The sequence below is a fragment of the Mustela nigripes genome, chromosome 2 (assembly GCF_022355385.1).
Source record: "Mustela nigripes isolate SB6536 chromosome 2, MUSNIG.SB6536, whole genome shotgun sequence".
In the NCBI taxonomy this organism is placed as follows: domain Eukaryota; kingdom Metazoa; phylum Chordata; class Mammalia; order Carnivora; family Mustelidae; genus Mustela; species Mustela nigripes.
Window position 1 is genome coordinate 101,099,842 of NC_081558.1, and position 22,096 is coordinate 101,121,937.

The 22,096-nt window shown below is 35.4% G+C and overlaps 1 protein-coding gene across 1 annotated transcript in view; it reads right to left on the bottom strand.

The window, feature by feature from the left end:
- Nucleotides 1-22,096, bottom strand: part of LMLN (leishmanolysin like peptidase) — an 85,532-nt gene that overhangs the window by 47,550 nt on the left and 15,886 nt on the right. Inside the window, exons 6-11 of the mRNA XM_059391132.1 lie at nt 20,455-20,633; nt 16,422-16,527; nt 13,425-13,519; nt 8,357-8,474; nt 6,712-6,819; nt 2,996-3,072 (exon numbers count right to left, since the gene is read on the bottom strand). Of these exons, the coding sequence (XP_059247115.1) occupies nt 2,996-3,072; nt 6,712-6,819; nt 8,357-8,474; nt 13,425-13,519; nt 16,422-16,527; nt 20,455-20,633 (683 nt within the window). The remainder of the gene's footprint in view (nt 1-2,995; nt 3,073-6,711; nt 6,820-8,356; nt 8,475-13,424; nt 13,520-16,421; nt 16,528-20,454; nt 20,634-22,096) is intronic.

The following is a 22,096-nucleotide window of genomic DNA, read 5'->3' on the forward strand; positions in this document are numbered from 1 at the left end:
GCTGGATCCCAGGACCCTAGGATCATGGCCTGAGCCGAAGACAGAGTCTTTAACCCGCTGAGCCACCCAGGCACCCCCCTTTCTTCCCATTTCTTGGTTGGATTATTTGTTCTTTGTGATCCAGTCATTTTTTCAGTAGGATGCTCTTTAGCCTCCATGTATTTGAGTTCTTTCTAAATTTCTTCTTATGATTTCAGTTCAAGTTTCAAAGGAATGTGGTGTGAAAATATGCAGGGAATGATCCCAGTCTTTTGGTTCTGGCTGAGACCTGATCTGTGACCCAGTATGTGATCTATTCTGGAGAATGTTCCATGTACACTCAAGAAGAATGTATATTCTATCACATTAGGATGGAATGCTCTAAATATATCTGTCCTGTGTCCATGTGGTCCATGTGTCATTCAAAGCCCTTGTTTCCTTGTTAACCTTCAGCTTAGATGATCTGTTCATTGCGGTGAGTGGGATGTTAAAGTTCCCTACTTTTATTTATTAGTATCAATGTGTTTCTTTAATTTTGTTATAAATTGGTTTATATATTTGGCTGCTCCCATGTTAGGGGCATAAATATTTGTAATTGTTACATCTTCTTGTTGGACAGACCCTTCAATTGTGGTAATAGTTTCCTTCCTCATCTCTTACTACAGTCTTCAGTTTAAAATCTAATTTCTCTGATATAAGGATTGCTACCCTAGCTTTCTTTTGCTGTCTAATAGCATGATAAATGATTTTTATCCCTCTCACTTGCAATGTGGAGGTGTCTGTGGGTCCAAAATGAGTCTCTTGCAGACAGTATATTGATGGGTCTTGCCTTTTTATCCAATCTGATACCCTTTGTCTTTTGATTGGAGCATTTAGCCCATTTACATTCAGGGTAACTGAAAGATATGAATTTAGTGCCATTGTAATACCTATAAGTGACTGTTACTGTATATCGTCTCTGTTCCTTTCTGGTCTATGTTACTTTTGGGGTCTCTCTTTGCTCAGAGAACCCCTTTCAATAGTTCTTATAGAGCTGGTTTGGTGACTGCAAATTCTTTCAGTTTCTGTTTGTCCTGGAAGCTTTTTATCTCCCCTTCTATTCTGAATCACAGCCTTGCTGGATAAAGTATCCTTGGCTGCATATTTTTCTCATTTAGCACTCTGAATATACTAGTCTATCCTGGCCTGCCAGGTCTCTGTAGAAAGGTCTTCTGCCAGTCTACTGTGTCCACCCTTGCAGGTTATGGACTTTTTATCTTGAGCTACTTTTAGGATATTCCCTTTTCTCTGAGATTTGCAAGTTTCAGTATTATTTTGAGGAGGGTTCTCTGTGCCTCTTGGATTGAATGCCTGTTTCCTTCCCCAGACTAGGAAAGTTCTCTGCTATAATTTGCTCCAATATACCTTCTGCTCCCACTTTCCTCTTCTTCTGGGATCCCAGTTATTCTAATATTGTTTTACTTTATGGTATCACTTCTCTCTGAAATTCTCCCCCTTGTGATCCAGTAGTTGTTTATCTCTCTTTTCCTCAGCTTCTTTATTCTCCATCATTTAGTCTTCTATATCACTAATCCTCGCTCTTGCCTCATTTATCCTAGCAGTTAGAGCCTCCATTTTTAAAAAGATAGATTTATTTATTTATTTATTTATTTATTATCAGAGAGAGAGAACACACAAGCAGGAGGCATGGCAGGCAGGCAGAGAATGGAGCCCGATGTGGAACTCAGTCCCAGGACCCTGGGATCATGACTTGAGCCGAAAACAGACACCTAACTAACTGAGCTACCCAGATGTCCCAGAGCCTCCATTCGTTAACTGTTTCTCATTAATAGTCTTTTAAATTTCAACTTGGTTAGATTTTAGTTCTATCATTTCTCCAGAAGAAATTCTCTAGTGTCTTCTATGCTTTTTTCAATCCCAGCTAGTATCTTTATTTATAATTGTTATTCAGAACACTAGTTTTACAATCATACTTATGTCCATACTGATTAGGTCCCTGGCCATCAGTACTGCCTCTTGTTCTTTTTTTGAGGTGATTTTTTTCTGTCATGTCATTCTTGCAGAAAGTGGTCACTTTTCTGTTTGTAGAACTGCAGCAATTCTTTTCTTAGATCTCCACTTGAGTTCATAGGCATTCAGAATTACTTAATAGCTATCTAGCTGAACTCCTAGAACAAAACTAAGGTCTCCTACTCCTCTACCATCTTGGACTCTTTGATTCTAAGAGTTTTATAGTTTAAAGTCTTATATTTAAGTCTTAAATCCATTTTGAGGTAATCTCTGTATATCATATATAGTAGGGTTTATTCTTTTGCATGTGGATAACCAGTTATCCCAACACCATTTGTGGAAAAAATATTCTTTCATCACTGAATGCTCTTGGTACCCCTATCAATATCTTTGCTCTTAACACACAAATAATTATCTGTGTGTGTGTGTACGTACGTACGTGTGTGTACACTTTGGTCATCTTTCTTAACTGTGTGATTATGTTATTAAAAATAAACTTCTAAAGAATATTTGTGAAGCGCCTTTGGGCAATAGAAAGGATCATTTAAAATGTAGTGAGATAGATACGAAAAAACTACTATGGTAATCCAGGCAAAAGATAATGGTGGCCTTGATAAAGGCAGTGGTGACCAAAAAAGTAGACAGATTCCAGGAATATTAAAGAGCTAAAAATCACGGAACACTTTTGATTGATTGGATGTAAGAGGTGGGAAGAGGGAGTTGTCAAAGATGATTTCCAGGTTTCTGGATTGATAAATAATAATGTTTTCTACTGAGAGAAGCAACTTAGTTAACCTATATTTAAGTCTTATGGATTTAGGAAAGTTAATTTCCATGTCTATAACTTTAAAATATTGCCATATATTTAGAAACATCTGGCTATATTACCGTTGTGGTGCCCCAGAAAAAGGAAAAATGCCATAAAAATCACCACTGCCATGATTTAAATTCAATATTCATTTCATTTTAATAAACAATGCATGTAATATTCTCATAGCTGTCTTACCCAGTGTCTTCCATTAATGCCAGAGTGATTCGAGAGAAGACTCGGTTCTGGGTGTGAGAACCAGTCATTGCTTCATTCTGAAAATCAACAGATTTTAAATTAGAAGACTAGACCTCCTAAAACTCCCAATAATTTCCATTATTTTGATGTATATGTAAAATGTCTCAAGTGTGAAAGGCTGACTTATTCACTTAAACTAGTGAAATACAGAAACCTTCTTTAAAATAACAAGGAAGTTTAAAGAAAGATTTGCTTTCTGATTTAAATATCTACATTGTGTACAGTTTCCTAAAATGGCAGATAACCACCATTTAGGACTCTGACGAAAATGAAGATAAATATAAGCAAACAGAAATACTGTAAAAATATTACCCAATCTAGACAAAGTAAAATGAGTGGTTGAAACAGATGCCCATAAAATATTGGAAGGGATGGTTTATTTGTCTGAATTTTTTAAAAAATGGTTTTATAACCCTCAATCTTATGATCACAGAAATATACATTAACATGCAAAGCAAGTATCACAAAATCATAGGATCAAAGAGTTCTATGAGGGACCTAAAATGTCATCAAGGTCTACTATCTACTCAATGTTTTTATTCACATCCTAAAATTCCTACAACAACTCTGAGTATTCTTCAAATCCTTATGCTGAATGCTGGATGGTCACCTCAAGTACTTTAATATCATTAAAAAAAGTAGTTCATGGGGGCACCTGGGTGGCTCAGTGGTTAAGTGTCTGCCTTTTGCTCCAGTCATGATTCTAGGATCCTGGATCAAGTCCCAAGTCAGGCTCCCAGCTCAGCAGGGGCATGCTTCTCCCTCTCCTGGCCCCCCACTCATACTCTCTTGCTCGCTCTCTCTTTCTCTTAAATAAATAAATAAAATCTTTAAAAAAAATTAGTTCAAAGACACAAAGTTGATTTCAGAGAAGGCAGCTGTTGATGAAATTAATACTCTCAAGTTTCTACTGCAGAGTGAATAAATTTTCATGTGTGACTAATCTATGGTTTTCTAATGGGAATCACTTGGGAAATATGCTTAAATAAAATTAAAAAAATTAAATACCCATGGGAGAAATGAATATAATGTGTCTTTCATAAGTTTCTATCACTATTGATTTATGGTCACCTGATAAGAATAGTCAGCACAAACATTAATTTCACTCTTTTGTAAGCCACAGTTTGGAACTTCCCCATGTGCACTGACTCTTATGGGGATGTCCCTTACAGAGATCTGGAAGTTATATCTATGGAACTGTTAAAACAAACAAACAAACATATATTAATTCTTATTTGGGACATAGTACTTCTAAGCCAGGCTGGTTCTTACATCCCTCTGTTATGGCCTTATGCTCCTGTATTTGAGCTGGAGTAGGGTGGGGGAGAGGCATGGATGACAGTCCCTAGTCTGCTGTGTGGAGCACAAGAGAAATGCCTGACTTCTGTCATGCTCCCATGCTGCACATTCTTTCCTATATCCTTCTAAGTGAATCTTTCTTCATTGTGGCCTGTTAGGTCTTATGAGCTTAAATGCTGCTGCTTCTTCGTTTTGTTTTTTGTTTTTAAGATTTTATTTATTTATTTGACAGAAATCACAAGTAGGCAGAGAAGCAGGTAGAGAGAGAGGAAGGGAGGCAGGCTCCCCTGAGCAGAGAGCCCGGCAATGGGCTCGATCCCAGCACCCTGGGATCATGAAGGCAGAGGCTTTAACCCACTGAGCCACCCAGGGGCCCCACTTGAATGCTTCTTTAGTTGAACCTAAGAACACCCACTGGAATGCCACTCCTGAAAGGTATCACAGATATAAATAAACTGCTCACCACAACATTTTAATTTTTTGAAAGATTTTATTTATTTGAGAGAAAGTACGAAAGACAGTGAGCACAAGCAGGGGGAGCAGCAGGCAGAGGGAGAAGCAGACTCCTCACCAAGCAGAGAGCCCAATGTGGGACTCAATCCCACAACCCTGGGATCATGACTGGAGCTGAAGGAAGATGCTTAACCGAGTCACCCAGATGCCCCATCACAACATTTTTAAAATAAAAAATTTAGGGGTGCCTGGTTGGCTCAGTTGGAAGAGTGTGCAACTCTTGATCTCACGGTTTTAAGTTCAAGCCTCACACTGGGTGTAGAGATTACTTAAAATCTTAGAAATAAAATAAAATTAAATTAAAATATTTAAAACATTGTTGCTCATTAACATAGGTCTATTGTTACATTTCATATAATACTATGTAATTGTTAAATCATGTTGGTTTATAATGACTTTTCCCTGGATTTTAGTATTTTGTGGAACAAAGCAATAGCAGTTAAATATAAAATACACTAAGACAGCTAAACACAGCCAACTGAGGAATGCTGGTACTATGCATGACCCATTCACTCCATGTTCTTCCACTTGGTTCAATATGACCAGAGGCTCTGTTTTAAAAGTGGTTGTTGCCTGGCTCCCTCTAATTTTGTACATGTTAGGCTTGCCCCCATTACTCAATTTATAGCCTTCCTTACAATTACCATGGCTTTTTGTTGTTGTCTAAGGTAAAGAAATACTATAGTAAATACAAGAGCTTACTTACTGGAAATATGTTTAAAACTGAGCTAGTACTTTTATTATGACTTACTGCTTTTCTTAGTGGTATGTTATTTGTTTTTTCCATGAGTCTTGTTATTTTTAGTGTTTAATTTTGAAGAAAGAGTTTTTTTAGGAAAGCATACATTACATTATAGGAGGAGCCCTGTACTGCTTGGAAAGATGTCAAGATACATCATTAAGTGGAAAAGAGTTCACAAATGTATGACTCCATTAAAAAAAAAAAACTGTGTGTTGGTGTGTATATCTCTACATTTATATAACATTTCCGGAAGGATATACAAAAAATTTAAATAGTGATTACATCTTAAAGTAGATCTGGAGCACTAAGGGGAAAAGGAACTTTAAGTTACCATAGGTTTTTTAGTATATATAGGGTCCACCTTATGGAAAAGCAAGGGAAGTAAGTGGAAAAGAGGAGGAGGACTTATTTTAGTGGCTACCTATCAAACATTTCAAGTTTTAAAAAGAGACAAGAAGTTAACTAACAAACAATAATCAGGAAGGACAGTTAAGATTCATTTTAGTTCATTATTGAACTTATTGACCTTGTTAAGGGGGAACCAAACAGAAAAAAAAGAGAAAAATAATTTTACTTCATAACCCATTATACTGTTTGAATAACCTGAATAAGAATTACTTTTATTTATTTATTTTTAACGTTTTTTTTTTTTTTAAGGATTTTATTTATTTACCAGAGAGAAAGTGAGAAAGAGTGCGAGCAAGGGGAGTGGCAGGCAGAGGGAGAAGCAGACTCCCTGCTGTGCAAGAAGCCCCATGTGGGACTCGATCCTAGGACACTGGAATCATGACCTGAGCAGAAGGCAGATACTTAAGCGACTCAACCACCCAGGCGTCCTGAGAATTATTTTTATTAAAGAAAAAATATGTCTTGTAACATTTTTAAAAAATATTTTGTTTATTTATTTGACAGAGATTGTGATTAGAAATCACAAGTAGGCAGAGAGGCAGGCAGAGAGAGGGGGAATCAGGCTCCCTGCAACCAGACAGCCTGATTTGGGGCTTGATCCCAGGACCCTGAGATCATGACCTGAGTCAAAGGCAGAGGCTTAACCCACTGAGCCACCCAGGTGCCCTCTAGTAAAATGTAAAAATAAACTGACCTCTAATAACCGCTTTTCCCAATGATTGAGCTCAGTGCCCATACCGCCTTGATTTTCAAGTTCCATTCCCTCCAGAATTGGACAGTTAAAATGTTTTCGTGCTTCATCCTGAGAATCAGAAAAAATTAAATAAACCCTACAGAAATATGATAACAGCAGATTCTTTATCTAACCTAATCTAAATATAATAAAGTAGCCATTAAAGAACTACTTTGGTGAGAAGTGAGAACATCTTTTAAAAATATGGTTTTTACTATAATTAAATAGAATATTCTGATACTATTACACTCTTCTTTGCTAGTAAATTATTATTTCTCTTAATATTTTCTTCCTCTATTTGAAGATTTGGGCTTTAAGTGACATTTCAAAAAGGATACAGACTAACATGATTGCTATTTGTAACTACTGTATCAACATTTTTAATGAAGGTATAAACTGCTCTTAGTATAGATACAGTCTTTGAAAAAAAATAAATTCTTCATTAGAATATAATTTTGCTCACTTGGTTTTTTTCTCTCCTTTGGTTAGAAATTTCCAGTGATGAGAAATATCCCAAGAACAATGCAAAAGTTCCAAAGGCAGGGGTGTTGGCTGGCTCAATCAGTAGAGCATGTGACTCTTGATCCTGAGGGCATGAGTTTGAGCCCCATGTTGGGGGTAGAGTTTATTTTAAAAATAAAAGTGGGATGGTTAATTTTACATGTCAACTTGGCTCGGCCACAGTGCCCAGATATTTGATCAAACATAATTCTGAATGTTTGAGTAAGGGTGTTTTTGGATGAGATTAACATGTAAATTAAGTAAAGCAGATTACCTTCCATAATATAGACAGGCCTCATCCATTCAGTTGAAGACTTAAAAAGAACAAAGATTGACTTTGTCCAAGCAAGAAGGAATTCTGCCTGCTTACTGCCTTTGGACTCAAACTGTAACTCTTCCCTGAGTGTTCAGCCTTCCAGCTTACACCCTCAGAGTATGAGCTCCCCAACCTCCATAACGATAGGAGCTATTTCATTAAAATAAATTTCCTTTTCTCCCTCCCTCTATTTTCCCTCCTCTTTCTCAGTCAACACATTCTGTTGGTTCTGTTTCTCTGGACAACCTTGACTAAAATAGACAGCATAGTGAAGGATCAGCAATTACACAAACAGTACCAGTGATCCTAAGAGGTACGACAGTAGAGGAGCACTGGCTTAAAGCAATGATTTAAAATGGAGCCATGAGAATTACTGCCAAATTTCCATTTCTTCATATTTCTCTTGGCTTGTAGCTTTACTGTACTGCCTTTATATCATTTTTATTATAGGTCCTGAAATTTAATCTTAAATTCTTTTTTTAAAAAAGATGTATTTATTTATTTTAGAGAGAGAAAGACAGTGTGCATGCACAATTGGGAGGAAGGGCAGAAGGAGAGAGAATCTCAAGCAGACTCCATACTGGGCACAAAGTCTCACGAGGGGCTTGATCCCACAATCCTGAGATCATGACCTGTGCTGAAACTAAGAGTCAGACATTTAACTAACTAAGCTACCCAGGTGCCCCTAGTCTTAAATCCTTAAACAATAATGATCAGTAAAGAAAGAACTATAAGAAAGGAAAAGAGGAGATGGGTCAGGAAACGTGAAGAAGTTGGGTTAATACGTACAACAACACGAGGTGTTACTAGAAGATACACAGTGTGAGAAATGATCTTATTATCTCGAACATTCCACAATCTCTCCACTTTTCGAACTACTTTATCACTCCATTGATATAATCCAAGACTGCAATTAAAGAATAAAAGACAGTCATTTTGCAAATTCAGCACAACTTTAAATAGTAAAAGTGCTTATGAACATCAATATGAAATTAAAATATTGGACTTTACTATGTACCAAGTCTTTGCAAAGTACTTGACATTTTCTAATTTAATCTTTTCAACCTTCTGAGGTTATCACTATTTTGTAGATAAAAAGACAGAAGTTTGGAGAGATGAAGAAACTTGCCTAAGTTCACATAGCTAATACTTTGTTCAGATGACAATGAATTACTTCCTTTTAATAAATTTATTGGATAAAACAAAAGCAAGTCCAGAGATATATCCAAGTATATAAGAAAACTTAATAAATAATAACAAAAAATGTCATTTTAACTTATTGGGCAAGGGTAATTTACTTAATAACTGTGCTGTAAAACTGGTTATCCATTTAGGAAAAAAGTTAAATCCCTATTTCAGACCATATACAGAAATAAATTCCAGGACAATTGAGCAAAAATGGCAGACCTCTGAAAATTCTATTCATGAAAACAATGAGGAAAGTGGCAAAATGCCTAATCAACTTTTTCAGAACTTTGTAAATTAACTAAAGACCTGCAGCAATCCAGGAAAGATTTATTTTTAAAAAAATGGATAAATTCAATAAGAACAGTAAGCTTTGTAGCATTCTCCCATGCCCTCACTCCAGTCATATGGCAGCCCTGAAACTTAGAGCCCACAATCATGGTGAAAGCCAGCAACCTGACAGCCACTATAGAGTGGGCAGATCATGGTTGACTGGAAGAACGCATTTAAAAAAAAAAAACCATAATCCAACCATGTCCACAAGAAACACAGCTCAGACTCAAGGACAGAATTAAGTTGAATGTAAAAGAATGAAACAGATATACCATGCAAACTGTACCCGTAAAGAAAGCTGGAATGGCTATACCAATATCAGACAAAATAGACTTAAAACAAAAATTGTTAATAGAGATAAAAAGGGACATTTTATAGTGATGAGTCACTCCACCAAGAAGATATAACAGTTATAAACATATATGTATCTTACAAAAGAACCCCAAAATACATGAAGCAAAAATAAATTCTGAATGAATTAAAGCTATGAATGTAAAAAATTCAAATAATAATTTAATTGAAACTATGAATGTAGAAAATTCAAATAATAAATTATCAGAAAACATTTAGGAGAGTATTTTTATAATCATTGAAGGGCAGAAGTTTCTTAAGCAACAGAAGAAAAAATATGATAAACAAAATAAGTAAATGGGATAAATATTTGCAACAAATACAAAAAAAAGGATTAATATCCTTAAATTATAAAGTACTCTAACAAAATCATTAGAAGAAGAAAAATAACCCAAGACTAGCCCAAAAACATAAATAGGCTGTGATCAAAGAGAAAATTCAAATGGCTAAAACCTTAGCAGTAGTCCTAGAAATACAAGATAACATCTTTTACCAAATTGGCCTAAAAAAAAGATCTTTACTATCCAGTAATGTAAGGTAAGCATTCATACAACATTGGTAGGATATAACAACATCAATTATAATGGACATCAATTTTGCCTTTTCCTATAATCCGTATCGCTTTTTTTGTTTTTTTCCCTAGATGACTTTTTTTTTTTTTAAGATTTTATTTATTTATTTGACAAAGAGAGATCACAAGTAGGCAGAGAGGCAGGCAGAGAGAGGGGGAAGCAGGCTCCCTGCTGAGCAGAAAGCCTGATGCAGGGCTTGATCCCAGGACCCTGAGATCATGACCTGAGCCGAAGGCAAAGGCTTAACCCACTGAGTAACCCAGGTGCCCCAGTTACTTCTATCATTAACCCTATGAATCTCATTTCCACCACTAAAACAGAACAAAGAAGCTATATATTTTCCAGCATTACTTTACAGAAATTTTAAACAGACATAATGTTGACAGAATTGTAAAGAGAACACCTGCATCACTGATAACCATACAATTAATACTTTGCTATATTTGCCATATCATATATCTGTTCATCTACCCATGCCTTGATGTTATTCTTTTTTTATTAGTTTATTTTTTTATTTATTGTATTTAAATTCAATTAGCCAACATATAGTACACATCATTAGTTTCAGATGTAATGTTCAATAACTCATCAGTTGTAATACCCCAGGCTCATCACATCATGTGCCCTCCTTAATGCCCATCACCCAGTTACCCCATCTCCCCACCCACCTCCCCTCCAACAATCCTCAGTTTGTTTCCTATAGTTAAGAGTCTCTCATGGTTTGTTTTTCCCCCTCCTTGACTTCCCATTCAGTTTTCCCTTCCTTCCCTTATGATCGATCCTCTGTACTGTTTCTTTCCTTTTTTTTTTTAAGATTTTATTTATTTATTTGACAGATAGAGATCACAAGTAGGCAGAAAGGCAGGCAGAGAGAGGAGGAAGCAGACTCCCCGCCAAGCAGAGAGCCTGACGTAGGGCTCGGTCCCAGGACTCTGAGATCATGACTGGAGCCGAAGGCAGAGGCCCAACCCACTGAGCCACCCAGGTGCCCTCTCTCCACTGTTTCTTAATTGCTTTTATCTTTTTCCACGGCAAAGTCATGTTTAACCAACCATAGCAATCAAATGCAGCAAGAAAATAAAGAGCTTTTACCTTATTAATAATTCCTTATTAATAATTCCTAATATCCTCTTCACTATCTACATTTCTAGACAAATAGTTTCTCCAAATAGATATGGAAGGGACAATCCAACTCTTCATATGTTTACCAACTGTATTTCCTATTATCCTCTTATATTCATTTATACTTTAAGATTTCCTGCTTTTGGGGCGCCTGGGTGGCTCAGTGGTTAAGCCGCTGCCTTCGGCTCAGGTCATGATCTCAGGGTCCTGGGATCGAGTCCCGCATCGGGCTCTCTGCTCAGCAGGGAGCCTGCTTCCTCCTCTCTCTCTCTGCCTGCCTCTCTGCCTACTTGTGATTTCTCTCTGTCAAATAAATAAATAAAATCTTTAAAAAAAAAAAAAAAAAAAAAAAAGATTTCCTGCTTTTGAGGAATATCCTGAGTACAAGAAAGCACTGCAAATTATCAGCTTAACAATAGTTCTTATGAGTGGCATAAGGAGGAGGCTCTCTCCTCCTTACCTACATCACTTATGTACTTGATGCCTACTTCACCACTTATGTTTCCCATAAAGACCACAATTTTAGGAAAGGCCAGACTCCTCCTACACCACCAAATGAATATGAACTATCTAACATATTTCCAATTAAAATTTGTTTCTTCATATGTACTTTAAAAAATATCATGATGAATAAAACATTATCTGCTTTAGTATTTAATTCTAGCTATTTTAATAGAGATCTCTGTAATTAAAGCAAAATATACATCAAGTTAACAAATTTTAAGTGAAAGGTTTAACTGTTTATTTCATATCCATATACCACTAATCTGATAAAGACAGGGAACACTGTCAGTACCACTGGAAGGCTTCCTTGTGCCCTATCCTAATCTATACTCAACTTATATGCCATTTAACAGCTTGGGCCTTCAAGACCACTTATCTGCCTTTTATCATTGCTCTTTTTTAACTCCATACAAACGGACTATCTGATCTCTTTTGCCCAAAACTCTATCTGTGATATTGATATATGCTATTGCATGTAACAATAGTGTGTTCTGGGGCGCCTGGGTGGCTCAGTGGGTTAAAGCCTCTGCCTTCAGCACAGGTCATGATCCCAGGGTCCTGGGATCGAGCCCCGCATCGGGCTCTCTGCTAGGCGGGGAGCCTGCTTCCTCCTCTCTCTCTGCCTGCCTCTCTGCCTACTTGTGATCTCTGTCAATGAAATAAAATCTTTAAAAAAAAAATTAAAAAAAAAAACAATAGTGTGTTCTTTTTTAGTGCCTTATAAGTTTTCTTTTTTTTAAAGATTATGATTATTATTTTATTTCATTTATTTGACAGAGACAGTGAGACAGTGGGAGAAAAAGCAGCAGGCTCCCTGCTGAGCAGGGAGTCTAATGTGGGATTGGGTCCCAGAACCCTGGGATCATGACCCAAGCCAAAGGCAGACACTTAACAACTGAGCCATCCACGTGCCCTATAGCTTTCATTTATATGAATACATCATAACATATTTATTCATTCTTCTATTGATGGATCTTTTGATAGTTTCTATTCTTTGGTAATTAATTACAAAACTGCCACAAACATTTTATTTTATTTTATTATTTATTTGACAGACAGAGATGACAGACAGAGAGGCAGGCAGAGAGAGGGTGAAGCAGGCTCCCTGCTGAGCAACGAGCCCGATGCATGGCTCGATCCCAGGATCCTGAAATCATGACCTGAGCCGAAGGTAGAGGTTCAACCCACTGAGCCACCCAGGTGCCCCCGAACATTCTTGAGCATGTCTTTTTGTGCACATATCCTCTTAATGTAGAGATCTAGAGAGCTTATATAAATGTATGCAAATAGTTACAGTTCTGTGATTGATATGCTATAAAAAATTTTTTTGATAATTTTTTTTAGTGTTTCTTAGTATTATTTATTTTAGGCCCTGACTCTATAGATTGCTGGTAACATGCTGTGCTAAATACAGTTTCAGTTCATATATAAATATTGCCATGAGAGGCAGTAATTATTAATAAGCCAAAATATAATCAAACTACATTTTCCTATGGCCTAACTATACCGTATAGTGTTAGAAGTTACAATGTGGTAAAAAAGACCTCTGCTGGCAAGAAGAGTCCTGGTTCTTTGGACAAGTCACTTAAGTTTTCTGCATCTTAACAGCTTCATCTCTAAAATGAAAAGGTAATGCTAAGTGACCTCTTTTATCCCATTTTAATAGCTACAGCCTTTTTAGGTTAGTCATGAAGCCACTATTATTTATGGCACCTAACATGCCATGATTCTAAGATTTTAGTCTTAGCGCCCTTCTAAAAGAGAAGAACAAGAACAAAAATAACAAATACCTGTAATTAAAAGGTGGGAGACCATCTGCAAATCTTGAAGTCAAAGGATTTCCATCTTTATCATGGTAAAACGCAAACAGGCCAGCAGAGAAACCCTATAAAAAAAAAGTTTAAAATGTCTCACAGAGAAAAATATCAAGACTGATTATACACATCATAGCATGCTACTATCAAAAGAGAACACTGATAGAACCTCATAAAAGCACGTGGCCAATATTTTTAAAGGAATTTGCCACATACTGGAACTAGACAAAACTTCAGTATTCCGTCTTATGAATTTTAAATTTCAATTACCTGAGGTAATTGTAAGTGAAGAAATCCAAAGTACTAGTGACAACATTCTTTGGTACTGGTATAAATAAGAAATACATGTGTTTAAGAATGATTTGTATTTATCACAGTTTATCCCCTTCTCATGAACTTATTACATAAACTCTACAATTGCATCCAGGGAATGTTACCACTGAGAACAATTAACAATATAGTTTAGAGTAGGGGGTAGGCAATCAAATGCATTCATAAAAATTCAAAGTCTTTAATCCTAAAGTCCACATTTAATATATATCTGTACTTAACAAGACTAGAAGTGTGTGTGTGTGTGTATACTTAGGAAAAAATGGAAACATATATCAAAATATTAGCTGTGGTTCTTTTGATGGTAGGGTAATGTGTAAAATCACTCATATTCCCCCAATTTTTTTGTAATATAAATTTGTTATATTTAGAGTCACAATTTAAATACTATTTTTAAGAAGTCTTTAATGAATGAGATAATGGATACTTCACATAAAGGTTCCCATTCACTATCCTTACCCTCCCATAACAGATGGGCACACACACATAAAATTATTACCATTTGATATCTCTTATTTCATTAGTGAGATTTCCTTTCTTGCTGTCTTTCCTAATCTAGTAACTCAGACAAAGTACTTTTGTAACTACTTCTTTATGTATGTTTTGTACACTGAGAATATGTTATAACTTATATCTAAATAACTAACAATCACAAATGATCACTTAATTAACCAATTCCTTTGGCAAATTACTTTGCTTACACAACTGGGGCCTCTGTGTCATTCAAGGCTTGACAAAATGATTAATGGAATCCAAATTATTCTTTTATTCCTGCACTTCTTCTTCTTTTTTAATCTCTGAAGATGCAAAGGACACTTAATTGAGTCAGCTAGGGAAATCTGAATTGTTCTTTATCTACAATTCACTGAAGTTATACAAAGCTTAAAATAGTATGATTTGCCTCATCCTGTATAATATTCTAAATACACATTTTTCCCACTCTATCAGCTTGAAAATTCTTCTAAACACTCACATCTCGAAAGCTTATTAGGTATTTAAAGCACCACTGTAATCGATAGCTATTAGCATATATAACTTTAGGGGGAATCTCTGTTAAAAATATAATTCTTGCCATTGTCCAAGATGGGTTTTGAGACTTAAGCTAATATTTAAAATTTCTTAGGTTTTTACAATTTTTAAAATAATTCAAATACGCAGAAAGTAAAAGAGAACTGGAGGCTTATGTGTCTTCTTTAAAGTTAAGGTGTTAATTTTATCGTATTTTCTTTAAACTTTTAAGAAATAAAACACTGCAGAGTAAATATGGTTGAAGCCCCATTACCTAACTCTTTCCTCCCTCTCCCTAGAAGTAACCACTACCAAAAAAAAAAAAAAAAAAAAGTAACCACACCTTGAAGTCAATGTGCATAACTTTCATACATGCTTTTACAGTCAATGATATCTAGCTTTAATTTGTGATTCCTTGACTGCTAAAGTAAGTCTGAATACCTTCTCACACATTTTTCAGTCAATTGGAATTTTTTCTTTTGTGAATTGCCTGTTCATAACATTTATAACATAATCTATCTCGTGCCTGGGATCTCTGCATTTATGTTCACTTACGTATTCACTTAAAACCTGTTGTTCTTCTTTGTTTCTCTCAACATCAAGTAACTGTAGTTTTTAGGTCTTACTTAGAATGATCCTTGTCTTTCACCTCAATTAGCAGGTTCAGTTTACTTTTTTAAATAAAAGAAAAAGACATGATTCATGTTACAATCCCCTCCCCTAAAGGACATAAATGCTGTCTGGTTACAATGGAGTTTCATGGAGTCATTCAATGCTGACTTTAAGACAGGCTTGCTTTTCAAGGTCATACATGACAGCTCACTAAGTAAGACTAACACATAATTACCACTAATTTTTTTTTAACACCCTACTATTCATAGCATGGTCCTGGAGCATTTCTGTTTTATCTTATTTAATCTCCAAGAAGAAAAAATCCACTCTAGTATGTACTACCATTATCATTTAACAAATGAAACTAAGGCTTGCAACAGCTAAATAATTTACACAAGAGCCCAAAGATTTTCAGTGGTGGAATTAAGAAGATTCACACCTAAATCTGTGTGATCTATTCTCTCCCAATGACTACATTTTACTACCATCTATTTTCTAAATACATAAATGGCATCAAGACAGCATTTCCTAGGGTCTTAGATAACTTTAATTAATTTCCTGGACATATTATAAAAGTTCACTAATCTGGACAAATAGGGAAAATGGAAGGAGAGGTTCTGAATAAGTAAATTTAAATTTTAGAAGGCCTACGCAGCTCAAGAGGCCTTTTGCACTCAGATCTCTGTAAAAGATAAGAAAGATCTACAATAGCATTATCAATTATCACTTTAGAGGAAAGTAAGTTTCTCTAAATTACTGTTTTTTTAAAAAATAGTAATCATTTTCTCAAAACTCCTATTTACCCAATGAATTTACTTGCTTAATTATTTTAGGTAGTATAACTCAACCAAGCCATTATCTTAATCATTAAAAATTCTCTATTGGCAAAGGCCTAATAATCTAGGTTTTACCGACATAAATCTAAGAATCCAAAATTTAACATACACATCAACATGACAGCATAATAAGCAGAAAATCAAAGCACCAAAAAAAAAAAGAACAGTAGTTAACAGCAGAATTTACCAGGGCATGAATAATCTCATGTTTTACTGTGGACAGCATCCCAATAAACTCCTGAGGCTGGGTAGAGATCATATTTGGACACAGGTTAGCATATCCTGCTATTGGCCTGTTAAAATAGACATTGAATTTTTTATTATATTCCAGAAAAATATGTATTATGATATTTACTAACCTCTACTTTTATCACACCCCCCCACAAGTTTTTATTTAAATTCCAGCCAGTTAATACACAGTACAATATTAGTTTCAGGTACTAACCTATACTTTTCTATAAAACATTGACAAAGGTAAGAAAAGTCTTTGCTAAATATCGAATGTCGTTTTGTACCATAACATCTAACTCACTGTCTTATACTTTCAAGACATATACCTCTGTTTTCCTATGGTGTGGCTCATTAGCACCAGTCCTCACAAAAGGAAAGTTAATATAAAAAGTAAAATACATTTCAGTGTGATTTTATAAAGTATGTTAATATATACCAAAAGAGGACTGAGAAACTTAAATTCTAACACTAGTTTACTTGCAAAATCACTTTTGACTTCAGCATTTAACTATATTTACAGGCACAGGGGTAAACAGGTTGGTGGAGAGGGAAGCTAGATGTACAATAGGATAATAAGCAAATCATTTAGGGTGCTCACCTTTCTTATGACCATCTTGCTATTCCCTTTCTAACATGGCCTTCATTCACATAAAGTTTTTTTTAATCTTTCCATCATCTTCTTTCAGAGTCTACATTTAATTCTATCACTTTCTGAGCCTAGAACCTGAGAGTGAAAGAGCTGATTCACCCTTGCATAATTCAGTCAGTTCCACCACGCACCTACCTGTTTTTCAAAACTGTGGCAGAGTAAGGAAATCCAAAGTCCTTTCTCCCACCACTACCCTAACATTTTACCCTTTAAAATGTAACCATCTTTTCCAAAGTAACATTTGCCTTATTTAAGTAAGAAACACACGGCATACTTTGTTCACACTTGAGAACAGACTTATACCTAAAAAGTATGACTGTTACTTACTTACCAGAACACTGCCACATGACCTCTAAAATACAAAATGGATGTCATGGCCAGGCTTAAAACCCATAGGGACCTCCCACAGCATTTACAATAAAACAGCCCTATCTCTCCGATGCATTTCCTTAAGTTCTCATCCTCAAACCCAGTGTCCACAGAAGTGGCTTCTAACAGGCACACATGGATTTTTCCTAACTTACATCTTTCTCAAGCTCTTTATTTGGCTGAAGCTTACCAGTGCTCAGGTTACACCTAAAGTTTCGATTTCAAAGAGGCTGTCTTTGCCATAATTTAGATTATGTTTCCCCCTTTTTTCCTTTTATGTTACAGCACCCTTTTTCCCCCTATAATTTATCATGTTTTGAAATGACATTTATTTCTAAGTATATTTGGTATCTGTCTCCCTCTGGAATTTGTATATTCTGTGATGCACGTACATGTGTCCGTTTTGTTCACCTAGTCTGCTGGCAACATATTAGGCACTCAAATATTCATGGAGTGAATTAATGTGGCAGTTTTGAAGGAAAGTTTCTCAAGTAAAAGATTAAAAAAGAACTGAAGATACACTTTTTCTTCCAACATCAACATCAGAAGAAACCAAATTCTTTTCCCAGATATGAGAAGACAAAGAAGGGTGGCTTCATATTCATGGATACAAATAACACTCTTTTTTTTTTTTTTTAATTTTATCTATTCATTTGACACACAGAGAGAGAAATCACAAGTAGGCAGAGAGGCAGGCAGAGAGAGAGCAGAGAGCCTGATGCGGGACTCGATCCCAGGATGCTGAGATCACGACCTGAGCCAAAGGCAGAGGCTTAAACCACTGAGCCACTCAGGTGCCCAACACTTACTCTTTTAGTTACTCATTTATATCAAATATGAACTGAAAGTTAAAAGTGTTTTAAACATAATAGCAGTGCAAAGAAACTGAAACACATCTCTGGGTTATGGGATTCTCATCTGTATGATGGCTCCTATGCTGGATTCTCTCACCAAAAGACAACTAGATATTTTACGTATGTTCAGCATTGTCAGATGCTGACAGGAGATGAACTAATCTACAATATCATCTCAACATGGAATTTTATATCCCTCTCCCAACTTTTCCAAGGAAGCCACTCTATTCCCAATACATAAGGTTCACTTTAATATCTTTTATTTTAAAAAAAGTAATAAAAATTCATTGTGAAAGGATATATATCAAAACAACATAGAAATATATAAAGAAAAACATGAAAATTCTGTTCTACAACCTACTTCCCTCTAAATTTCACTATCAGAATTAAATGTTATCAATAATTTTGGGGGGGGGGGTGGCACCTGAGTGGTTCGGCGGGTGAGGCCTCTGCCTTTGGCTCAGGTCATGATCTTAAGGTCCTGGGACTGAGCCCCACAACCAGCTCTCTGCTCAGGCAGGGAGCTTGCTACCCACCCCCTGTCCCTCTCTGCCTGCCTCTCTGCCTATTTGTGATCTCTGTCAAATAAATAAATAAAATCTTTAAAAAATAATTTGGGGTGCTTTATTTTTTAGCGTAACCAGTCATCCCAGTTTGTCCAGGACTGAGGGGTTTCCCAGGATACGAGATTTTCAGTTCTAAAACAAGGGAAGTCCAGGCCAAATTGGAATGGCTGATAATCCTAATTATTTCTTTTTCCTTAGCATATTCAAGTACATATATAAACATATATAAATATAAAAATCCTATTATATATACTGTTCTACAATGGTTTGACTCTCAATAGTATATTGGAAATGAAATTGTGTGTGTAGGTGTGTGTGCACAATCCATATAGTTTAGTTCAAATTAAGGTAACCATGATTTTGTAGCACTACTATTAGGAAGGTATATTTCACACAGACATCTACATTAAGAAAGTACTTCATTTTATGAGATAATTTATCATTCATTTAGCACTTCAAATACCACATTTCCTTGGTACTGAGACACCATTAATTACAAAAAATCTTAAAGCCAATGACAACTTCTCAGGAAAAAAGGAATACTCTATTAAATACATGTATTTTCACTAAATAATGGTGTGTGTGTGTGTGTATGCAAAAACATATAACACTTTCTTTTTCAGTATTACATTCAATCATTTGACTCTAAGCTTTCCCAACATTTAGAGGCTAAAGATTTTTGGGTAGATTTCACAGATCATCAGTTATACAGCATCATGGTAACAGACTGTTTTGCATAATCCATGAGGATGATTTTGACCATATCTTTAACACCTTTAGGTAAACATATACCAGTGTTTCCTTTGTATTGCCTATTTGATTCAACTAATTATTTCATTTTTCTTTTCCTCAAATGAACAACACATCAACAGAAATGAAATAGCTCTTTAAATTCAGCTAGTCTTGACAGAGGAACATTCAAGACCTCAGCAATGGTCCTAATATACACATGAACTGGTCACATTAACTCTCCTAGATTTGAGAATGTTACAATCTATCCTGAGACATGACGATTTCTACTATCTTCAACTGATCTGTTTGGAGTATGACAGGCAATCTTCTGCATATACAATAACATTTTATTTCAAACCTGCTTCACTGAGAAATTTTTTAAAAATCTTTTGTAAATAGAGAGCCTCTAAATATTTTAAGTGATAATTTATCTAAGTGAAGGACACAGCAAGTAATATAACAATTAGATGAACAGTTATTTTGAACATCTTACAGATTCAACAGAGGTGCCAAAATTTAAGTTAAAATTGTTTCCTTAGGTATTTATTTACTTCCAAAGGACTCTCCACAGTAGACTTTTTCTCTGGAGCTGGTACTGGCATTACCATATGATAACAGTTCTATCACCTGACACTCTCCTCTTCCCCCCCATCCCCCCCTACGCCCTGTCACCCCCACTCCTCCATCCAAGCAGGGTACAGTTTCTTACAACTGGAGGCAAGCTAGAAAATGCAAACATCCTGTATTCTAAATGCTTAGGACTCTTTTTAAGAGTTCCCATATTAGATCTTGGAAATTAAGTCTCAGGGGAAAGTTTACCTGTCCATTTTTGCTTCCTGCTGACAATAGGCTGCATAAGAGATGATGTTTTCATGGCTGCACCTCTCGGTGGCCAGAGCACCAACATACAGAACAAAGTCTGCATCCCGGACGCCCTCTTGGTCTTGCACACCCACTGTCACACAGGACCACTTACCCCCACGGCAGACCCTGCATCGCTGCGCCCGTGGTGGGCAACGGAAAATCAAACCAGAGACAAGATTAGTTGTAGAGATTTTTATTTTATGTGAATCCAGATTCTAAATTCGTATGATTTAACAGTTATTATCCTTCAACTTTTATCAAAATCCATTCCTACCTCTACTCAGTTCCTATCTCTAATTCTGAATTTATTTTGCTAAAATTTCTACTTTATGAGTGATAATAAAAATCTATAATCTTAATTAAAACAATCAATTGTTTTTTAAGGGGAGCTAACCAGGACGTAAAAAAAGACAGAAATAGATAAGGTTTTAAACTTTTAAACTTTGACAGTGAAAATTACAAAGGGCCTTCTTGTGTATGTGTATATATATATGTGCATATTCCTAGGAATCTATAATTATTTCAAAATTAATTAATAAAAAGCTTTTTATCTAATGGAAATGTATTTTTCTATTACAAAGCAATTTGTGTATCTTGTTAAAAATTCATATAATACAAACATACACAAAGTAAAAAGCTAAAGTCATCTTTTACCTTTTAAAGATGAGTTTAAAGGGTAAAGTCACCTCACCATCACTCTTGTTTCTAGTTTTCTAATCAAATCTTTGCCCTTGTAACATCTGTTTTTTAGAGAACTTCTCTCAAGCTCCTAAACAATTATGAACTCCAACTTACAGTTTAAAGACTCAGTAAATTGTGATTTTTTTGTGTGTAAATAATGTTTTCATAGAGAGAAAAAAACAGAAATCCTCATTTTATTATATTGTTTACTCTTGTTTCTCTAATACATATATTTATAATTTTTCAGTTCAATTACTTTAACCTATTAATAGTGTTAAAAGAAGTTGTGATTTTTAAACACTCTTTTCCATGATCACTCATGTATTAAAAAAAAAAAAAATCAGGACACCCTCAACCCTTCTTACATCAAGATGTAAGAAGCAGAATTTGGAGAAACCAAGAGAATGAGAAACAAAAAATACTTCAGAAAAAAAGGAAAGCAATGCCTTTTTTTTTTAAGATTTTACTTTTAAGTAATCTCTACACCCAATGAGGGGCTCAAACAAACTCATGACCCAGATTGATCTGCATGCTCTTTTGACTGATCCAACCATGTGCTCCAAGGACTTCTTAAAATGTCTACAAAATGCCTCTAAATTTCTTGGGGAAAAAGTTGGATAGGCAATTAACAAGTTTTTTAAATTTTTAAACATGTCCCTAAAATCTTTTATACACTATCAAGAACTCTGAGAAAAGAAATAAAAGCTGAGTAAATTAGTTGTATGAGGGCCAACATATAAGCCTCTAAAAGCCTTATGGAGCTTCAAATAACTTAATAAAAAAATTACAAAGAAAACTTCATCTAAACGTAAGCTTAATTTTGGTTACAAAGTAAATGTTCAAGTAATATATTCACTTTCTAGAAGTAACCAGAGAACAGTTCAATAGAGAAAAACAGCTACAGCAATAATCATAT